Genomic DNA, 20,217 nt, shown 5'->3' on the forward strand with positions numbered 1-20,217 from the left:
CCAAGACTAACATGATAGACATTCAACATAATGAACGAGGCCAGCAATATGTCGCATGTGCCCACTGCAGCAGTAGATGAGTATGGGTTTACGATGTTTAGGATGCTTGTTGATGGTTTGGATCGATGAAATGGTCGAAGTCCCATTTATGTTCTTTTTGTTTGCATAGATCTCTCTTAATCTTAACTTGGTGTTTTTTTGTTTTTTGTTTATGTTACTAAAGAAAAAGAAAACCATTTTATTGGCATCGTTAAGCAAAGAAAAGAAGATTGTTCTCGAACGAGAAGGTATTGTGTTTTATACATTGAAACCCTACTATACTTAGTTGTCAATAGCCTAATCTCTCGTTGTTTCGCTATTTAACTGACCCATGGGATGAGTCTTAGCAAATATATGAATTTTGCGCATTTGCATGTGTTGTTGGCATGATAGATTATTTAATATTTGGTCATTTGCCATATAAAATTGACTGTACAAATCAATAATTTAAAAGCTTAAACATATGAATTTTTGACAAAGTGACCAAAGAAAAGCATGGTTTGATTAACCCCAAAATAAATCCCAAAATCTTTATGCTTCCTTCCTATGCGGCAAAGTGATACTATGAATAGGCTAATGATTTTCTAATTAGTTAATTTCATATTTATCTACATTTTTACAAAGGAAATACAAACTTCCACATACGTGTGTGTATATACATATATATTCCATTCCATTGTAATCAATCTCCATTGGTTGATAAATAATTTTCATACCTATTCCATATAAGAGATGTGCTTACGGAAGCGACATATATAGATCTTAAGGGATGCAGAGGAAATATCTAAATATTTGGAAGGGATGTATGAAAATTTGGAAGAGGAAATGTCCAATTTGCAAACACCGAAAGGCCTTTATGAAAATAAATGAAGTTTAAGTTTATATATGAATTGACCGAGGAATAATAAATAAAACACGAATAAAAAAGGAAAAAGAAACATTTCATTTTGAGTTGTGTGTGTTTGCTGGAGAGAACGTTTATAAAAGATCCGAAGTGGGGCGTAACCGGGGTTGTGTATCTGATTCAACGGAGTGAGACACGTGGGGGCGTCTGCATCAGATTCATGTATGGGAGTCAGAGAGAGACTCCTGTGGTGGGTGGGTGGGTGGTCCCTCAGAGCTGTTGTCTGAGGTGCCTGCCCGCCTGCCTGCCGGCCTGCTTTGTGCTTCTCACTTCATGTGACCCCTTTTCCCTTCCCTTCCCTTCCCTTCCCTCCCCCGGTGCTCACGCGTTTATATAGACTCACCCCTGGTGACCTTCCCCACCCCATCTCATCTCCCCCTTCTTCTTCCCTACCTGTGTTTGTGGGTTGCAAGAAACCAGGAACAATGAGACACGGCTCGCACAGCTCTCGGGCACCTCTCGGCTTGCTCCTCCTCGTCATGATCCTCCTCTCCGTCCAAAACACAGCTGTTGCTTCTCGTTTCCTGCGGCCACTGAAACCAGGTTAAAAAGCCTTAACCACATCACCTGCATGTGATAGTGCATACAGATGAAGACAGCTTTGTGTTCTCACATTCTCTCTTGCTTTGGCACGCAGACCATGTGAAGATGAAGGATGCAGGAGGGGTGGAGGAAGAGGAACCTTGGAATGTGAGTGAGGCAAAGGACACAACCTTGATGGAGTGGTTTCTTTCTTTGCTTTCTCACTCCTTTTTCCTCGTTTCAGCTCATGGGCATGGAAGCATGCGAGGGTGGAACCCAAGAATGCCTTGAGAGGAGAATGATGTCCGAGGCCCATTTGGACTACATCTACACGCAGCGCCACCCTCAGCCATAGAAGAGGAAGGCAAGAAAGAAGCAAAGCCAGGATGAGCAGTGATGGGATCTCAACAAGTTGCTTAAGAGTATCTAATGCTTATTAAAACCATCTCTCACCGAACAATGTCATATATAAAAGGTGTGATGCAATCACTAGGTGGCATTCAGTGCTATCAAAGGTGTTTTGTATGGCTTTGTTACCATGTAATGTCAGTGAGCGCAGGACTAGTTGAGCCAACACCACCTTACTAGTATAATGATATAAATTGCTTTCTCTATTCCTGCTCCTTGTCTTGTCAAAAGGTTGTGGTTTCTCGGACATATAAACATATATAGGCTTGCCATCGTAATATTCAAGCAACAGTACATACATGTCTGAAGAAAGACTTACAGATTCTCCTGCATATATTTTCTGGTTCAGGACCTGAATCACCAGACCACTACAACAATGTCAACGCATTCATACAGGTATGGACCAAAAGTCCAAGACAAAATCTCTTTCATAAATACAGATGCAGAGATGAAACTTTGATGGTTACCACGTAGGAAGACACTAAGAAAATATCTGTCAGAATCTTATCATAAAAGAAGTGGGCAACTCTAATAGCTAGGGAAACCAAAGTGGGAGTTTGAAGAGTGATTTATGATGTCCCACCTACGATTTATAATGTACAAGGCAGTCAGATATGTAGACCTCAGCAACATCTTCCTATTTCAGCTCAAGCATGGGGTTTAGATTAAGAAACTTCTAGGCGTTGTTACCATGTCGCAGGGGTCAATTTCCATGGTGAAGTTTGCTTTACTTCCATTGATGCAGAAGAAAGTTTGGATCCGGCAGATCTTTTGCCTCTTACCACTTCAAATAAAAAGTAGGCAGCTACTTTTTGTAGAAGTGCTTACACCATTATCAATGGTGGTGAAGTGCTGCTGGTAGTGGTGGCAGTGGAAGCGGCGCAGGGAACAACTCCGTCCATAGGGCAGGTAAAGATGGAAACCAGATGTGGATCTTCTCGAACTGTACTTTGCTTGAAACTCAAACTAATCCTACATTGGCTATGAACTGTATGAGTTGCTACTAACTCAAAATGCACTGTCTGACTATCCTTTTTGGAAGATTAATTCTGTGATTTTGGACTTGAATCATGATGACAGATTTGGTATAAGGTCAACTGGTCCTGGTGGATGGATCACATTGAGACCTACCATGCAACACAGTGAATTTTCGGTTCGATGGAGACAAGCACCATGACCAGTGACAGCTTGACCGTCCATGACAATTCGATGTCCCACATCACTTTCGGAAGTCCTAGCTATCCATGCGGATTCACATGCAATGTGTGTGAATCTGATTAGAACATCAATGATTTGACCCGATGAGATTTCGATGCTCCAAAATAATCCCATATCTAGTGAGAAAATACATCTATAAATAGAATACTTACTTCCGAGGGTTTGACTTGTGTAGTTTAGTTTTCATGCTTAAGTTGTGAGACACTAGCCCAAAATTTTAATAGATAGAAGGGGAGTAAAGCCCTGACAAACAATGTCATGCTAGCTAAGGTTATGTGCTACCTATCTAAACAATGCATGGCTGACAGCCTGATTCCAAGAGAGCAGAACAAGTGATGGGGCATGACCAGGATCCAATCAAGCAGACTGAGTTTAGGGTGATTTGGTAAGGTCATGATACCCCTCTGCCTCTGCATGCTAACCACATCTGGGCCAACCAAAAGCAGTGATGGGTGTGTGAAGTCCAGTCTCAGTTTTTTCTTCTCCTGAACTAGAAATATAGTTGGATAATCATTGCTAGCATGCAGAGAAAGCATAACCTAACAAGGAAAAAATGATAGCTTACTGGTGATGGGTAGCACCACTACAGCTGTAACTTGGCATGTTATCATGGTCCCAATAATCTCAAATTCCTCTCAAGTCTTGGTGTCAAACAAATGATCATATAAGCATGTGCTTCCAGATACACTGCTTTCCTTACTGTGGCCTACATGAGAAAATGATGCTCAAATGAAAGAAAGAGTACCAATTACTCCATCTAAATATCTCAAGCAAGGCTGGATCATGAAAGCGAGCTTATATTGTTTCATCCTATTTCTTATAAAAGGAAAAGGGAAAAATGAAAACCTAGAGGTGAGAATTGCAAGGCATCATCACCTTAGTTCCAACTTAAAAGTGAAAAAACCTAGAGGTGAGGATTGCAAACCAACATTGACTTTAGTTCCGACTTAAAAGCGATCACCAGTTTCTCATTAATACGTGAATGAATATAGGCATCAGAAAACATCAAGAAAGCAATAAAACACAGGTACCGAATTCCTAACCAATTTGACAAGAGAGGGACATGTCAACTAAAAAAAGAAGGCAAACCAAGTGTCTGCCAACATGGGAGATCGGGGATGATCAATATGCATTGTTTCATCCCCCAAATAGAGAAGTCATTTCTGTGGCTAGAACCCTATCACCCAATTCCCAAACTATTGCACACTTTAGGGACAGGGCAACTGCTACAAACAGATTAAAAAAAATACCGAACGGATTATTGCGTGTAATTCTAGGAAAATAAAAGCAAATAATGTGTCCCTACCTATATTTATGGTGTGCTTTTAGGACAGATTCTACAAAATATAAACACCAATACAAAAGGAAATGACATTCACCAACAACAAAAACAAGATTAAGTTTGTAGACAGGCAAATATAAGCCCAAGTGAACAAGCTATCGTATCCATGGGAGTATTAAATTCTTAATAGACTTAATTGGATGTGTTTTCAATTAGCTTTAACAAATCAGTCTAAAAGAAAAAAATAAAAAAGGCAAATGCCAATTCTACACCTGAAAAAGAGGTTTGTAAAAAAATGAGTCCAATTCAAGCTAAAAAAGAGTGCCCTAAAACCTTTGTGAATGCCGAAGCTTGAGACTCCATAAATATTTAGAGAAACCAAAAATGATGCTAAAATCTATGAACGAATAAACTTTTGATCTCAAAAGTCAAGTACGCACGACATCAGTGGTAAGCACTTGTAATTCCATAAGTACAACAATAGAGTAGGCTAACTGCAGAGGCAAACTTACCTAAAATTTGTGTTTCTAAATTATTTACAGCAAATATTCTTCAAATGTAGCCAATCACACAAAATGCATGCTGGGCAAAGCAGATAAAGCAAAGAGTTCTACAAACAGAAGTATGTTTGCAGGGGAGATAGACTACATTGACTATGAAAACCATACCTGTTGGCATGCACACAATGAAAAAAGCAAACCATCAGCCACACCTGGATCCACACCTTGATGAGCAGCTTGGCGAATAATCATTGTTTAAACAACTATCTTGTCCTGCAAATTGCCACTGACACAAAGACGCACACAAATAACAAAGTAACAGTATTAACTAAACAAAGTTCAAACTACAAGAACTCTCATGTGACATGATTGTGTCTCAAATTATTATTTCAAATTTCAATAAACTTTGACAAAGAGATGTCCAAATATACGATTTTTAACACTAATTCACTTATGTCACCTTTCAATATAAGATACTAATGCAACAAGTATGTCAATTAAGAAAAAGAGTTTAGATATTGTGCACTAGAAGGAAACACTTAAAAAGAAACATTCTAAAGGATACATGAACCAAACACAAAATGGTTAGTTCTTGATGGTTCTGACATTAATCCATCCCATTGTGATGTTATAACTGTTTATGGTGTCAAAAGAAATCGACTGCCAAAATCACCCAAGCAATACAAGCACCAAGAGTATAAATTCCGATGCTCAAAGTTCTCTGTTAAAATTTATGCAAAAGTAGGTTATGATGTTAGATATCTGGAAGGAAAGCCAAACTAGAAGTTTGTGATATTATCATATCCACAGCCATATCATCAATTTAACTTCCTGGACTAGATTTGGTGGAACAGGCATTCTAGTATCACCCTTCCTCTTGGATAAGTTTCATGTGTTATCTCTATATATCCTCGCATCCTAATGGAAGTATAAATCTTAAAATGGACCTCCAAGACATACACAATCTGCCTCCACCAGAAACAATTCACAATTTTTAACTTGTTAGATTTATCTGTCACAGAAGAGATATACACAGGCACATTGATGGACCAGCATGCGATATGCAATTTCTGGAAAATATAGGGCCTGTAGATACTCCTTAAGTGGAAAAATAAAAAAATACTTCAGCAAGAATGCAAATACTTCTTTGCAAATACTTCAAGTGGAAAAATAGCATACTATCTTTGCAAATACTTCAGCAAGAATGCAAAGAACAAGGAGAACCATAATATCATCATAGATGAATGGACATGCTTGTTGACTGATTGACCTAATAGAAACTGCCATGCCACGAGTACAGTACCTTCAATGATAACACATCCTCTAAGAAAGTTTTTACCAATTGAAACAAGAAAGAAGAATCACATCAGCGCCAATAGGATTCAAGAGGATTAGTTACTAGAACTCTCTATGCACTTCCCTCACTTGAACCAATAGAACTACCTGCATCACCAACCATCTTTATTATGCTTAATACTTCGCAGGACTATTTGTTGATTTGGAGCTCATTTCATCCGACACATGTTCTTCCTCAAAATCCTTCCAAAACTGAAAAAACCCTTGATCATTTATGCTTGCATTAAAGCTAACAAAAAGTTAGCTAACAAATAGCTTGAGTAACCAGCACCAATATGATCTCCTCAAGCAGAATTTGAACAAACAACACTATTTACTGCCGTCATTTTACTCTGCCGAAGGCCACCAAGCCCTAACAGGGTCAAATCCATCTATCTTTTTACATCTATAGCCTTTCATCAATTTGACGAAATGGCAACGCTGAAGTTCCAAGAAAGAAATTACCTCCCCATAAACAAATTCATTCATCCACAAGTTCATTGATCAAACAACGCTGTTGAAAAAGGAAAACAAATCAGAAACAAATTGTACAACGGAATTAACGGAAGCACAAAAGCATATACAAAATGAATGGATGTGAATGAAGAACACAGTGTGATCCTACAAGACCTCAGCGCCCATTAACATGGCAAAGTGGGAAGTTAAACCAGAAAGGGAAAATTTGCACAGAGATTGTACCCACATAAGCATTGACTTGGCGAACGAAACCAGAGCGGCTCTTGGCGTTCGCTCGGCCCACACCACGGCGACCGACGAGATCGTAGGCCTCGGAGAGGACGAAGCGGAAGCGGCCAAGTCGGGTAACGGAGCAAGGGCAGGAAACAGTGTTGGGCCTAACAAGATATATCACGGTGGCCATCCTCTCCACCCGCGTTCTTGGTGCCGTTAAACGAAAATGAACGGACCATGATTGATCAAGCGAGACCTAAGTCAACAAGATATGGAACGGCTGCCATCCCCTCTACCCTTGTTCTCGGTGCCGGTAAATGAAAATGAACGGTCCATGATTGATCAAGCGAGACCTAAGTCGGATGAGGATCGATTTCTTGTACCCAATTGTCAAGTAATGTTAACCGTGATATTAATGAGACAATTTAATTTGTACGTGACAGATGTCACGTAATCAGCGCCATGCAGAATGGGCAAGCGTTATGTTTGATGATCATATAGGGGTAGATCAGTAGTCCATATTTCTAATTATTCGGATTGGGTTTGGATCGATTCAGATTGGGTCCGAGTCCGATCGGCTCACCTGATGATTGCAATATGTGGCGAAAAGTCGAACAGACATTGTGCAGAAAAGGTGACCCTGATTCGGTAAAACTCACCAGGTGATATAGGCGGAGGAGAGAGAGAGAGAGGAGAGATCGTCTTGTTGGCGAGAGAGGGACGACAACGTGAGATAATTAATGATAATGAAAGAAATAAAGATAGCCCAAGTAATAATGTGAGAGTAAGTAGTAAGAACTGTTCCCCTATCTCTGTCGCATCTTCCGCGGCCGCCTCCTCTCTCTGTCTTCTTTCGCTTCCTTTTTCTTGTATTCTTATCTTTCTTTCTTCCGTAATAATTCGTGTTAAATTGGTATTGTTTTGAGGTGCTGTAGAGATTTGGAGGAGGTGTTGCAGAAGAGACGAAAGGGAGGAGGTCGACATGAAGAGGAGCAGAAGATTCCAGTCTTCTTGATGGCTTCGTCGCCTCCTGTCAAGCGCCGAGTCCACCGGGTCTCTGCCGCTTCGACTCGCGTCGGCGCCTCCAAAGCGCAAGCGGCCTTGGCTAAGATCATAGACATCATCTCCACCGTCACTGCTCCGCGTGCAGAGACCGAGGCCCCCCGCCATGGTTGCGATCGAGAGACCGCCCGCGGGACGCTGCCGCCGGCGAGAGAACACGGCTTCGGCGTCGATCTGAGGCTCAGGTTGGGCCCGCCTCCGGAGGTTGGAGGAGGATCGGCTGAGGGAGACGGCCCCACGGAGCAGAGCGACGTCGTGGACGACTCCGCGCCGGCGGACCCCGGGAGCGACGGGGAGAAGGAGGCCTCCGTTGCGGTCGCGCCTGCGTCGGCCGTGAAAGAGAACTCGTTGTCGCCCGCGGTGTCCGTTGCCGGCTGCGGCGGCGGCGCTTTAACTGCGGCGAAGAGCTCGGAAGGCGAGTGCGATCCGGATGAGGAGAACGGCGGAGAGAGCCACGAGGACACAGCAGCAGACGGCACCAAGGAGGCGGATTCCGCACCACAAAAAGAAACGAAGGGAACCGAAGGGGCGGACGGCGAGATTACCGCCACCATCGTCATCACCACGACCACAACCAGCAGCAGAAGAGGCCGCCGAAGCGATGGTTGCTTAGACTTGCTGCTGGAGGCGGTTCGGCAGGTCTCAGGCGGCCTCTTCGACGACGACGGGCCGGAGGCCAAGAAGGCCATGCCTGCTGCAGCTGGGGAGGAGATGGCACCCGCGCCGTCGGGGAGAACAAGGAGGTCCACCGGCGACGGCGGTGGGGGGAAGAAGCGGAGGGAGACGGACGAGTGGACGATCCCGTTCCATGTCTACCAGGAGGACACTGCGCCGATCGTGCGATCGAAGCGGGGAAGGAGCCAGGCGCTGCCGTCCAGGTACCGCGACTCCATCCTCGACCCGTGGAAGAAGTCGCCCGCCCTCACCCGCCACTCGACAGGGCGGCGCGGCCACGAGAGTGCACCTGCCGCCACCCGGTGAGGTCACTGGAGCCACACCAACGCTTTCGAGCTGACGCAGTCATGTCTTTCGTTTTCCTTTTTCCTCCCTTCCCTTACGTAATAATAATAATATGTTCGCTGTTTAATGGAGGAGAAAGGTAAACAGTAAGGTCGTAATCGTAATCATGAGCTGCTGCTGCTGCTGCTGCTACAAAGCCTCGTTGCAGTCACTAACTTCACATGATTTAGTGCCGCCGTTGTTTGTAACGTGCAGTCTATTTGTGGGGAACAACGCAGTTAACACAGCGGCATGTGTGTGAGAGCAGTGCCTGCGTAGCCCTTCGGGCGACCTTTCTGGCTCATTGACTTTGACTTTGACGAGGAAATAGCTGCCCTTGGTGTGCGACGTGCAGGCGCGGCCGTTGGTCGAGCCTGCGACCATCAGCTCAACAAGGGCTATTGTTCATGGCAGGCCATTGGAGACTCCGACCATTACGTACAGCGAAGTCTCCGGTCAAATCCCTGTTCTAAGATCAAGCAAGCTATCGCTCCCTCGTGAGTAAAGAGATGTGGAAGATGCTCTGACACAGTCTCCTGTGGTAGCACACTTGTTCTTGAACTTGCATCGGTCTCCAGGAATGATGTTTTGGCGGCCTTCGCTCGTGAGGAAAGATGTCCCAGATGCACTCGGGCAAGTATGATCGATCGAGTCTCATACAGGCTGTGGGAATACTAGCTGAATCTGCAAACAAGAAACAGGTTGACTCATTTCGAGAACAAGTTTAGCAACCGCTGCATGCACATTGCCCCATCACCCTTGAACTGGAAATGTTGATATATCATCTGCATCTTGTAGGGAATTCCAATGTCTTCAAGATCTCAATCCCATTTCTGCTTACCAGTTCCTGGTTCCAGAGACAACCGATTGGATCAGTGAGAATTCCTTCCACCCCCAGATTGCCTTATGTACTCGTATGACATAAGGAGCAAATCTACTGAAAGACTTCTTGTGTCAAAACATTCTCGTCATTCGTTTGAAGTTCATTAAAAACCATGTAAATAAGGAAAAACAGAAGTTCAAACATCTGGTAATTTATGCCTGTCACCAACATAATTATGTCATCCATCGTCTCCTTCCTCAACCTTTATCTGTCGTCTAGTCATACTTTAGACTTGGTGATCCACAAGACACAACTCTGCGTCAGTCTGACCAAACATGTCAGTTTTCCTTCCCCCACCCAGAAGATGCAGAATCACAAAGGAAATCGATGCCCAGACCAAACCCACAGACTAAGCACCACGAGTCAAAGTCTCTTAACCAGATCAGACAAAACAAGATCGTTTTCGTTATGACACGAACTTCTTATTAGATTCACAAACGCACATGAATTCCCCCTTTGATGGAAAACATAAAATGGATCCACACAATGCCATTCAATGAATTTAGGTTGAAAAAGAAACACTTTTGTTTAAATATACTAATCAAGGATAAAGGTAAGCTCATTAAATATGCAACAAAAGACGTCAAGATCGAACTTTACATGTCAGCTCAAATTGCTGAGATCAATACTTGATATTCGAATCGTATGGAACGATGAAATCCCGAGGGCAACGCTGCATCGGAAGCACACCTCAGGTGGATGGGAAGAGGAATCACCGGTGTGGATGAGGTGTGAGGGTTATGGTCGACCGAGGAGGAATATAGTGACCCGATAACCCAAATCCGACATTGGTAGAGGTCAACTGAGGAAGAAGCTAAACTTGCTACGAAAGAGGAATTGCATCGCATGCAGACTCTAGAATAATAGATATATCATTTTTTGAGTTCTGAACTGAATAGAGATAGCTTTTTGCATCCACTAGTATGCATGCAAAGTGCCCCACCTCTACTTAGGTAGAACCTGTTAACCATAGTGTATATAAAGAGATACTTGCGACAGACACTCCCTCTCGAGTAGCTTTGTTCTAAAGTCTACATGCGATGCAATTCCCCCCTTCGCAGAAAGTTTAGCTTCTTCTATTTTTCACTTCTAACAGGCGCCTGCCGTCACCCACTAAGGCCGGACCTTTCGACCAAGACATAGAACCACCGGCCACGCTGTGAGGTCACCGGAGCCCCACCAATTCCCGAAATCGTGACGTTACAATACGTAGAGTAGTTGTTCTATATCGAGTGCATTGTTTTTGTTTTGTTAAGTAAGCTATTAGAAAACCATTGTGCTCATCTATACAGCAGAAGGGTTGCATGCGTCCTCCTGCACAGCAACACAGCCAATCGTCGAAGCATTAGGTTGTGTTCCGCACTGCTATGACTGTGCACATCAGATGACTTGGAGAGAACAGGAGGCTGTGATCTGCAAAGTTCTTGCATGAGAGAACCTGATAACGAACCATTGTGCTCATCTATATGTTGTTGGATCAACATATGATAACGCTTTGGTGGCTCATTCAGCAATAGAATGAACATCCATTTCTTTAATGGAAAATAACAGCATACACATTCACATCTTATTTTTTTATCCCACAAAAAGATAGCTTATATCAATCCCTTACTCTTAATTTATGATAATGAATGAAACGCACCACCATACTAATTGGTTGGTTATAAATTATTTTTATTATATTAAATTATGCACAAATTATTTATTATAATATTCTAATTATAATGAACTCATAAGAATATAATACATATATAATTATTTTAAAATTAATAAATTAATAAATCAATTATCTCATTAAAACACTCCCTCCCTTACTACATAATCCAAATCTATTTATCTATACTTTTGGTACCTAAAATTCACATTACCAAGTTTATGCAGTTATTTATTATATATATATTTATTTATTTATCAATATTGTGGAAGGCCGAACGCTTGTACGGACAGAGGCGGAGTCGCGGACCGATCTTTTCCATCGTCAGATTTGCTCACGAATCTAAAAGTCATACCGTTACCGTTAGATCGTATCAAGTCTCCTTCAAGTTTGATGGACCTGATCTCATATCGAACGGTGAAAAGTTCGACCTTATTCGAAGGCTCGTCTTCGCGACTACGAGCTCGAAAGATTTCTTTTCGGCGGCGAGCGTCCTCCGACGAGCCGTCGAGTGAGATGCCGCCCAAAGAACGGATCGCGTACTTCTACGACGGTAGTCTCCTCTCCTCCTCCTCCTCCTCATCTCTCATCCTCCAAAAATAATGCTTCTTTGAACGATCAAAATTAGTAAACCCTAAATGGTTTCTATTTCTCCGGTTTCCATAACGTGGTGCGTTGATTTGCCCTCATTGTTGTACCTTATTTATACCGAAATGAACTCGTTTTCATCATAATTTTCACTCTCGAGGTGTTGTCCGTGGTTTCTTGATATCGTCTCGTCCATCTCACACACAAGTCAAACGAGTCGAGAAGTCGCCGTGTCAAAATTGCATTGGTTTTCACGCACCAGCTTGTGGAACGGATGCCAACCCTCCGATAAGTGCCGGCCGGGTCCTGAAGGTGATATTATAGAGCTGGATAATCCCTTGTTAACGTTAAACTCCTCTCGCTAGGGAGTTGCCTCCGTTTGGAAATCTGTATGGAGCTTTCTTGATTCCTAATGCGAAGAGCATAAGGGGAAGAGTTATGGATACATGATTTAAATTAGCAACTCGTTTCTGTCGTGACTTGTTCAATCAAACTAGGGTTATGGCTAGAACACAAACACATAATGCTGGCTTTAGCACTTGGTGAAGGTCATAGTTACGTGGACCCCTCTACCCTCCTTGGAACACAATTTCGGTTCGTCATTTTGATTTATGATAGTTCTATGTCTTGGATTACTAGTATATGCTATCAGGGATGCTAAATATGAAGATTCAATCTCGTCTGTTTCACTCCATCGAGAAACAAATATGTAAACACTCATAGTTTAGAATCCTCTAGAGAATCTTGTATCGTTATTGAAAGAGGAAACTTGCTGTTAAGCATGTAGGGACTGATCAAATCATGATTAATTCCAACAGAATAAGGTGAGGCTAGAACACATTAACATAAATGCCGACGTCAAGGCTTCATATAGGGGGGTATTCGATCTATCATGTCTTCTGTCGTACTTTAAACTCTGCTTTTTCTCAAGTTGTTCTTTGACCTTTGCTGAACTTCTAAGATCTGTAAACACAATCTTTGTGCTAGATAAATAACTAGGGGGTTAAGCATGAGGTCATGCTTTAAATTGATCTGTGTAAACTTGTTCAGTTAGTTATGCCTTATTATGATCAGCCATTTATATATAATATAGGCAATTAAAAGTTGTGTTTTGACCTTTTGAAATTTTCTTCTAGATTTCTTGAAGTTAATATTTTTTGTAATTTTCATGTACCAAATTTGCAGGAGATGTTGGGAATGTATATTTTGGACCAAATCATCCAATGAAACCACATCGTTTGTGTATGACACACCATCTTGTGCTTTCATATGGTCTTTACAAGAAGATGGAGATATATGTTAGTCTTGGTAGTCCTTTTCCAGGTTCTGGTATTTCTTTAAGAACATAGAGTTTTTATTTATAACATATCATTTGCAGCGGCCACACAAGGCATACCCCGTGGAGCTTGCCCAATTTCATTCAGCAGATTACGTGGAATTTTTGCACCGGATAAGCCCTAATACACAACATTTGTTCGCTGATGAGTTAGCTAGATGTATGACAGAATGAAATTCATGTATCTTGAAGTTTATTTTATACAATTTTTTAAATATTTTTGTACAATTTAAATAATGATTTATAACTTTTGTTTCATGAAATATTGGTTTTGCCATGTTTGTGCAACTGTAAGGTGAACGCCACTTCCAGCTTGGTTAAGCATAATAACTTTTAACCATTAGCAATAATTTGCACCATATGTTGTATTTCCATGAATTGTATAATAACAGTATGGGAAAAAAAATCCTAAATTTGGTTTGTGATAACCAGTTAGCACTAGTAAACTTCCTAGAATCATATTAAAGCTTTGTTGGTTGCCTTAGTTAGCAGTGAAATCAGGTTACTGAGTTTTTCATTTTGACAGAAAGGGTCTAAGATGTAAGGTAAGCTATAATGGTTATGCACTAAGGGCTGACAGCAAGGGAATATCCTTTGTTTCCTTGGAAACATGTTTAAATTCTAGTAGAACTTGGAAAATCATTTTCTGGAAGGTCTTGGGAATTATTAAAGAGACTTGCCGATTATGATCCCTAAGAAAAACTGAATTGGTCACTGAAAATATTGAACCTAATTGTTGAAATGAATGTGACAAGTGTTGGGTCGAACAATCTTTTTGACATTATCCAGTCACTTGTGAAATTAGATGGAAACCAATATGCATACTTCTTAAAACAAAAGAGATGAATTATTATCAGCTCACGATATCATTTTGTTTGATGTGATACTAAAATAAAATGCAGAGATGAATTATTATCATCTCACGATATCATTTTGCTTGACGTGATACTAAAATAAAATGCATCACCATTGTTGTTTGATGGTGCATTGCATCACCATGTCTAATCCTTCGAGTCACTTTGTTATCTAAGCTTATACGTTTAATATATCTCTACATTGTTCTACATGGCTGAAAGTGTCATGCACTTCAGTTTACGTGATAGTCTTGACATTTAGGAACACCAGATACGCTAATTTATTTCCCTAGTGGATGATACTTGCCTAACTTCTTTACTTGGTTGGATAAGAAGTATTCTTTATTCTGTATTAGAAATATGTTCTTTTGCTCAATTCGTGCACCAATTTTCATCAAGAGAAAATTTTCAGTAGTCTTATCTTGAACTCTGTTTCATTAAGTTTTCCTGACAGATGTTTCAACTCTGTTCAATGTCCTCTCTCAGATAACCTTGGAGAAGACTGCCCTGTCTTTGAGAATCTTTTCGAGTTCTGCCAAATGTATGCTGGTGGCACAATTGGTAACATTCATTGTTTTGAACTTTTAATAAATTGATTTTTTCTTAAACTGATTCAATTTTTTGTGTAGATGCTGCACGAAGGTTGAACCATCAACTCTGCGATATCGCTATAAATTGGTCTGGTGGCTTACATCATGCAAAAAAGTCTGCGGCATCAGGCTTCTGCTATATCAATGACTTAGTCTTGGGAATTCTGGAACTTCTTAAGTATCATGCCCGTGTTCTTTATATTGATATAGATGTTCATCATGGTGATGGCGTTGAAGAAGCCTTTTATTTCACAGACAGGCAATCAACTTATTTTACTTTTCAGTTCAATATTAGTAAACTTGAGTATAAATTTATGACTTTAGTATTTATTCTTGACAAAATCCCTTTGGCAACTATATTATGATTACATAATCAATATTTTGACATGCATTCCTGAAGTGTTTATATGTTTTCTCATAGTAAACAACAAAAGTATTTAACTGTTTACACTCTTATCAGGGTAATGACTGTGAGTTTCCATAAATATGGTGATATGTTCTTCCCAGGAACTGGCGATGTTAAGGTAATTTTTCTTGGTTGTTTACTATGCTGACTATATGCACAAGTTTTCTTCCAAATGTTTATCTTGTGTGATATGTATGTCTATGCCTTTGTACCGTAGACATCATGATATATTAGTTTCTTCACATAAATCAGTAACAAAATCTCGACTTAAAGATTTGCTTCGAAGGAGAGATCATGGACTAGGATGACAATGGTAATTACATATTTCATCCGCCCCCTACTTTATTTTCTCTGAGAGCACTGCATGTACAAGCAATGGGAGGATCCAAGGAAATGAACAAAAGGTATTAATCTGGGGCTAGATGGCAGAATGTAGTAACTCTGTTTTTATCCATCATGGAGATATTCAGTTTCTGTTTGCTAGATTTGCTATTTAGTAACCATTGTAGGTTTCTTTAGGTATTCAAATTTCAACACATGTTCATGGTAAATAGTTTTCCAATATCATTGGTGGCATCTTTCTTAAGGATAAACTTTCATTTTTCTTTCTCCCAGTAGGTTTTGGGACTTGAACTTGTAGTGACGTGTTGTCTAGAGTTCTAGATTTTGTTGGGTGCCAACATTACAATTATCTCATATGCTAGCATAATTTGATTGCACGATTGGATCCATGGTCTCTTTTGTGTGCATGTGCACATGTGTTCATCTACCTGACAACATGCATTTTATGACAGAATGATTTGGAAGAAGAAAATACTCATATCTAGTTACAGCCTGTCTAATTAATGATTTGTAAGAAGAAAATACACATTTCTAATTAATGGGAATCTGTTGGAAGATATCCCTTATGAAGTAAATTGAATATGGGTTTTTTTGTGGATTGTTTATTGGACTAGATTCATCCTTGCTCCATTGTAGAAAAGAGTAGAAAGTTTAAAGGTAGCGTTTTTGTTGAAATTTTGGAGAGGAAGATAAAGACTCTTAGCTACATGTTCTAATTTTGAACTCTGAAAAAGAGCTGTCTGCTAATAGATTAATGCATTTTGCAGATGCTCTTTCTCATCCTTAATTGCAATAAAATTCCTGAGTTTTGTGGTATATGTTGTACTGTGATGTTGTGTCAATCCTGAAAAATTTTCCTATCCGTTTCTGTGCTACTTTTAAATTATCTCCATATGTTAATTTTGCATTTGTAACTTTGCTTCTTAATATCTCTTTCTGGATAAATATTTGTGGCATTTTGAGATTGATAAGAATGTATTGATTCAAGGATATAGGTGAAAGAGAAGGGAAATATTATGCCATTAATGTCCCACTCAAGGATGGAATAGATGATGCTAGTTTTACTCGACTATTCAAAACGGTAAGACATGAGCAAGCATATACAAATTCAATTAGTTATATCTAGGTCAATTATTTATCTTCATTGTTAATAAGTCACTTTCTTGCATTGTTCATTTGTGTAGATTATTGCCAAGGTTGTTGAAACATATCTACCAGGTGTAATTGTTCTTCAATGTGGAGCTGATTCACTTGCGGGTGACCGCTTAGGCTGTTTCAATCTCTCCATTGAAGGTGTTAAATCTTTTTATAATGTTATGTCTCTTTCTTTTATGTACAATGAGCTCACACGACTGTAGTTTTGATATTTTTACCTAAAATTTTCATTGGTATTGAATTGTTTTAGGTGATGTTGCAAGTACCTCTTGTATATAAATTGCAAATGTGTATCATAAATTTAACTTTCAGATCACAAGGAATATATCAGAGTCACAAATAGGATTGTGATCCTACATTCGTTGTTGAGTTTATATTTCTACAATTTAATTTTGCATATCTATTTATTGCTCATTTGTTGGTTGCTAACAGGACATTCTGAATGTGTAAAATTTGTGAAGAAATTCAATTTGCCTCTGTTGGTAAGTGTCAAAGCTAGATAGATATGTTAGACTGAACATGGTTTAAGTATCAAAATATTTCTTCTTCTGCAGGTTACTGGTGGTGGAGGATACACAAAAGAAAATGTTGCTCGCTGCTGGACTGTTGAAACTGGTGTTTTGTTAGACGCAGATCTTCCAAATGGTATGGGAATGGATTTAGTTGAACATAATGCTTTGGAACTTGAGTAGAAGATGTATCAAGGAAAAGTGGCTATCCTTGATCTCTTTATACGAAGTGGCTAACCGGCATGAATTTAATTTGCAGTTGCTTTTGTTTTGGTCTTTCATTTTTTTCATTGCTGGATCTGCACTTTTAAGAACTTTTATTGGATCTACTTGCTTCTAAGTTCTGTTTATTCAATGTTCACTTTGCTACTAAGACATTATCCAAGTTTTTAAATTTTGTTGCTTACAGAAATTCCAGAAAACGAGTATATCAAGTACTTTGCACCAGATTATACTTTAAAAATCCCGAATGGCAATATGGTAGGTGCTTTTCTGAGTAGTCTCTATGTCTTTTTAAAGTAACCCATGCCATTTAGAATTTTGTGATGCTAGTACCATGATTGTCTTTCTTTAGTCAATCACATACCATTAGACAAGAACCAGAGCTTTGTGTCAATTAGTTGGATCTCAGATATTCTGTTTGACTCTCTACCAATCAGTATATGTCATTCTAAGTGTTGTAGGCTATATATATCAAGGAGCCATGGGTATTCACCACTTCTAATCTGTTCAGTTTACTTTCCGGAACAGGAGAACTTGAATAGCAAGTCATATCTTAGCACAATCAAGGTGCAAGTTCTAGAAAGTTTACGGTGCATACAACATGCTCCTGGGGTTCAAATGCAGGAGGTCAGTCTCTATTTCTCATCTTTATATAATTCTGTAGCTTTTCCAGTGATTCTTGGCCAAGTTTCTTCCTTGACATCAGTGGGTTTAACATCATAAAATTTTCAACAATGAAGAGAGGTGACGATCTGCATGTTTATTGTAGTGGTGGATCCTTAGTAGATGTAGGATTCTTAATTGCAACTTAAATAATAAACTGTAAGGAAAGTTGTGATATGTATACTGCTGGAAACTTACAGCAAAAAATAGGTTTTCAAATAAACCGATTTGATAAATTTCCTTCTCTTTGCATTTGTTATCAATACTTGTAATGTGTTACTAGAAGAACACAGGTGACGATCTGCTTCATTATGGTTGAAACCTAGTGGCCAAATTGACCTTGGCATGTACACAATGAGGGTTGAGGTAACCTCCATAAAATTGTTGTTTGCTTTCTTGGTATGGCAGTGATTTGACATGAAACACAAAGCATGCAGGTCTCTTATTAGTAGCAATTTCTGGACATTAGCTTTTCAGCATTTTGGTCACTACAGGAAAGCTCATAGAGTCTATAATTATAACACGTGGGGATTTGAGTTCTGACACTGCACTAGATGCCACATTCTTGTCCAAGGGAGCTTTGTATTCTATCTTAGGTTTCAGATTTGGTTTTGGAACCTTTCTTCTTTATTGTTACATATTTGTTTGTAGGACTACCATCATATCTAGCCTTCTCTCTTCTACATGATAGCTTGTCCCTATGATTTTTAGTTTCTTCTCTTCTTGACTTTCTTTCCCCTTTTCTGATAACAATTGGTATCTGAGTTCTAATTTGTGGTCCCTTTTCTTCTATTTGTTATTAGAATGATAACTGACTATGTCTACTCTAGATTATTGAATTTTGAGATATGTAAATCAGAGAGTTTCATAAACACTGAAAGACCCATCAATATTTTATTAGATGGCTATGACTCTGTTAAATAAGAGTGTAATCATCTTAGCTAACTGATATCTTTTTTTGTTATCGAGGATTATTGATCTATACATAGAGAAAGCTGAGACATCTTGTTGACTGAAAAAATTATTGTTAAGATAATTTATTTTGCAGGTTCCGCCAGATTTTTATATCCCGGAATTTGACGAAGATGAGCAAAATCCTGATGAACGAGTTGATCGTAAGTGCTAATTATTTACTGTATTATTTGATGCTGCATTTCCATATCAATAATTTTTCTTTAGTTTTCTTCATATTTGCAGTAATTGGTCTTAAAACTGCCATTAATAATCCAAGTATTTTATGTAATTATTAACCTGCAATTTGTCCCTTAATAAGGTTTTATATTCTATAGATTATCATGTAGAAAATATCGGCTAACTTTTCACATCCTTATGCCAGCTAATTTCCTGTTTGTCTATGGGTATAAGTGATGTTGCCACACTAGGTTATTGTGTGGAGAAAAGCCCATGATGTTTTTGCTTTGTAAAATTATCTTTCAACTATATATATATATATATATATATATATATATATATATACATAGGCTAAAATAATTTCAGTAATTTAGGTTTAACTCGCAAAAGTTACTCTTTTGTGTGTGTGTGTTTCTCTCTCACTGAAGCAATCTAAGTCTTCTTTGAAATGTTAATTAGAGCATACTACCGACAAGCAAATTCAGCGAGATGACGAGTATTACGAAGGGGACAACGATAATGATCACAACATGGAGGATGGCCCTTGAAATTTTGTTGCCTTTGTTATGCTTCTCCAATGTATACTCATTTTTGCTTCTTTTGGGCAGCAAACGAATTTGTGCACATAGATTTATTGTCCAACTCACTTAAAATGTATTCGTATATAATGAATGGATCAGTTTTTGTTTGTTGGTTTTTGGTAGTGTTTCTTTCTTGTCCTCTACTGACTCACAGGCGACGCTAACCACAGCCACGAGGTGATGTCTCCTCTCTCTCAAAAACATGATGCCATCTGTTCGATAAAATTACGTTTTGAATGAGATATGATTTCACTGACCGAAAACACACCCTTTTGCCGTGAGGTTAGTTGCTACTTTTGCTGTAGGCCGATCATAAATTGCTGATGACGGACCTCTCTGCAACA

At 39.5% G+C, this 20,217-nt stretch overlaps 3 protein-coding genes and 1 long non-coding RNA gene across 16 annotated transcripts; 3 read left to right on the forward strand and 1 right to left on the reverse strand.

Annotated features, from left to right (window-relative positions):
• Positions 1-966: 966 nt before the first annotated feature.
• LOC135641764 (uncharacterized) lies at positions 967-7,118 on the reverse strand. Of its 3 annotated transcripts, XR_010497788.1 has the most exons (4): positions 6,912-7,118; positions 6,674-6,722; positions 1,557-6,421; positions 967-1,467 (listed from the first exon to the last, which is right to left on the reverse strand). It is a non-coding gene; the product is annotated as an uncharacterized LOC135641764 (long non-coding RNA). The 3 variants fall into 3 exon arrangements; XR_010497786.1 differs by having other exon boundaries at positions 1,557-6,722; XR_010497787.1 differs by having other exon boundaries at positions 1,557-6,722; positions 6,908-7,118.
• On the forward strand, positions 1,351-2,079 carry LOC135641763 (putative phytosulfokines 6). Its single transcript, XM_065157458.1, has 3 exons — positions 1,351-1,486; positions 1,581-1,633; positions 1,710-2,079. Exons 1-3 carry the CDS (start codon positions 1,369-1,371, stop codon positions 1,818-1,820), a joined length of 282 nt encoding a protein of 93 aa, XP_065013530.1. The 5' UTR covers positions 1,351-1,368; the 3' UTR covers positions 1,821-2,079.
• Positions 7,119-7,694: 576 nt separating the features above from the next.
• Positions 7,695-9,087, forward strand: LOC135640599 (uncharacterized). Its single transcript, XM_065155222.1, has one exon. It carries the CDS (start codon positions 7,913-7,915, stop codon positions 8,939-8,941), a length of 1,029 nt encoding a protein of 342 aa, XP_065011294.1. The 5' UTR covers positions 7,695-7,912; the 3' UTR covers positions 8,942-9,087.
• A 2,833-nt stretch (positions 9,088-11,920) lies between these two features.
• Positions 11,921-19,980, forward strand: LOC103988040 (histone deacetylase 9). Of its 11 annotated transcripts, none has more exons than XM_009406537.3 (14): positions 11,921-12,049; positions 13,270-13,382; positions 13,463-13,580; positions 14,761-14,835; positions 14,904-15,123; positions 15,325-15,388; positions 16,601-16,693; positions 16,797-16,905; positions 17,200-17,249; positions 17,322-17,412; positions 17,686-17,756; positions 18,027-18,125; positions 19,210-19,276; positions 19,752-19,980. In XM_009406537.3, exons 1-14 carry the CDS (start codon positions 12,013-12,015, stop codon positions 19,838-19,840), a joined length of 1,296 nt encoding a protein of 431 aa, XP_009404812.2. In that variant the 5' UTR covers positions 11,921-12,012; the 3' UTR covers positions 19,841-19,980. The 11 variants fall into 11 exon arrangements, with proteins under 11 accessions (XP_009404812.2, XP_065011178.1, XP_009404813.2 ...); XM_065155109.1 differs by having other exon boundaries at positions 11,969-12,049; positions 13,270-13,326; XM_065155111.1 differs by having other exon boundaries at positions 11,969-12,049; positions 13,270-13,326; positions 14,761-14,815.
• Positions 19,981-20,217: the final 237 nt, after the last annotated feature.

The sequence above is a fragment of the Musa acuminata genome, chromosome BXJ3-6 (assembly GCF_036884655.1).
Source record: "Musa acuminata AAA Group cultivar baxijiao chromosome BXJ3-6, Cavendish_Baxijiao_AAA, whole genome shotgun sequence".
Taxonomy (NCBI): Eukaryota; Viridiplantae; Streptophyta; class Magnoliopsida; order Zingiberales; family Musaceae; genus Musa; species Musa acuminata.

Coding starts and splice junctions, on each gene's coding strand:
- LOC135641763 (XM_065157458.1), top strand. CDS start 1,369: ATGAGACACGGCTCGCACAGCTCTCGGGCACCTCTCGGCTTGCTCCTC. Junction 1,487..1,580: donor CCTGCGGCCACTGAAACCAG/GTTAAAAAGCCT, acceptor TTTGGCACGCAG/ACCATGTGAAGATGAAGGAT. Junction 1,634..1,709: donor AGGAAGAGGAACCTTGGAAT/GTGAGTGAGGCA, acceptor TCCTCGTTTCAG/CTCATGGGCATGGAAGCATG.
- LOC135640599 (XM_065155222.1), top strand. CDS start 7,913: ATGGCTTCGTCGCCTCCTGTCAAGCGCCGAGTCCACCGGGTCTCTGCC.
- LOC103988040 (XM_009406537.3), top strand. CDS start 12,013: ATGCCGCCCAAAGAACGGATCGCGTACTTCTACGACG. Junction 17,757..18,026: donor AAATCCCGAATGGCAATATG/GTAGGTGCTTTT, acceptor TTTCCGGAACAG/GAGAACTTGAATAGCAAGTC. Junction 18,126..19,209: donor CTGGGGTTCAAATGCAGGAG/GTCAGTCTCTAT, acceptor TTTATTTTGCAG/GTTCCGCCAGATTTTTATAT.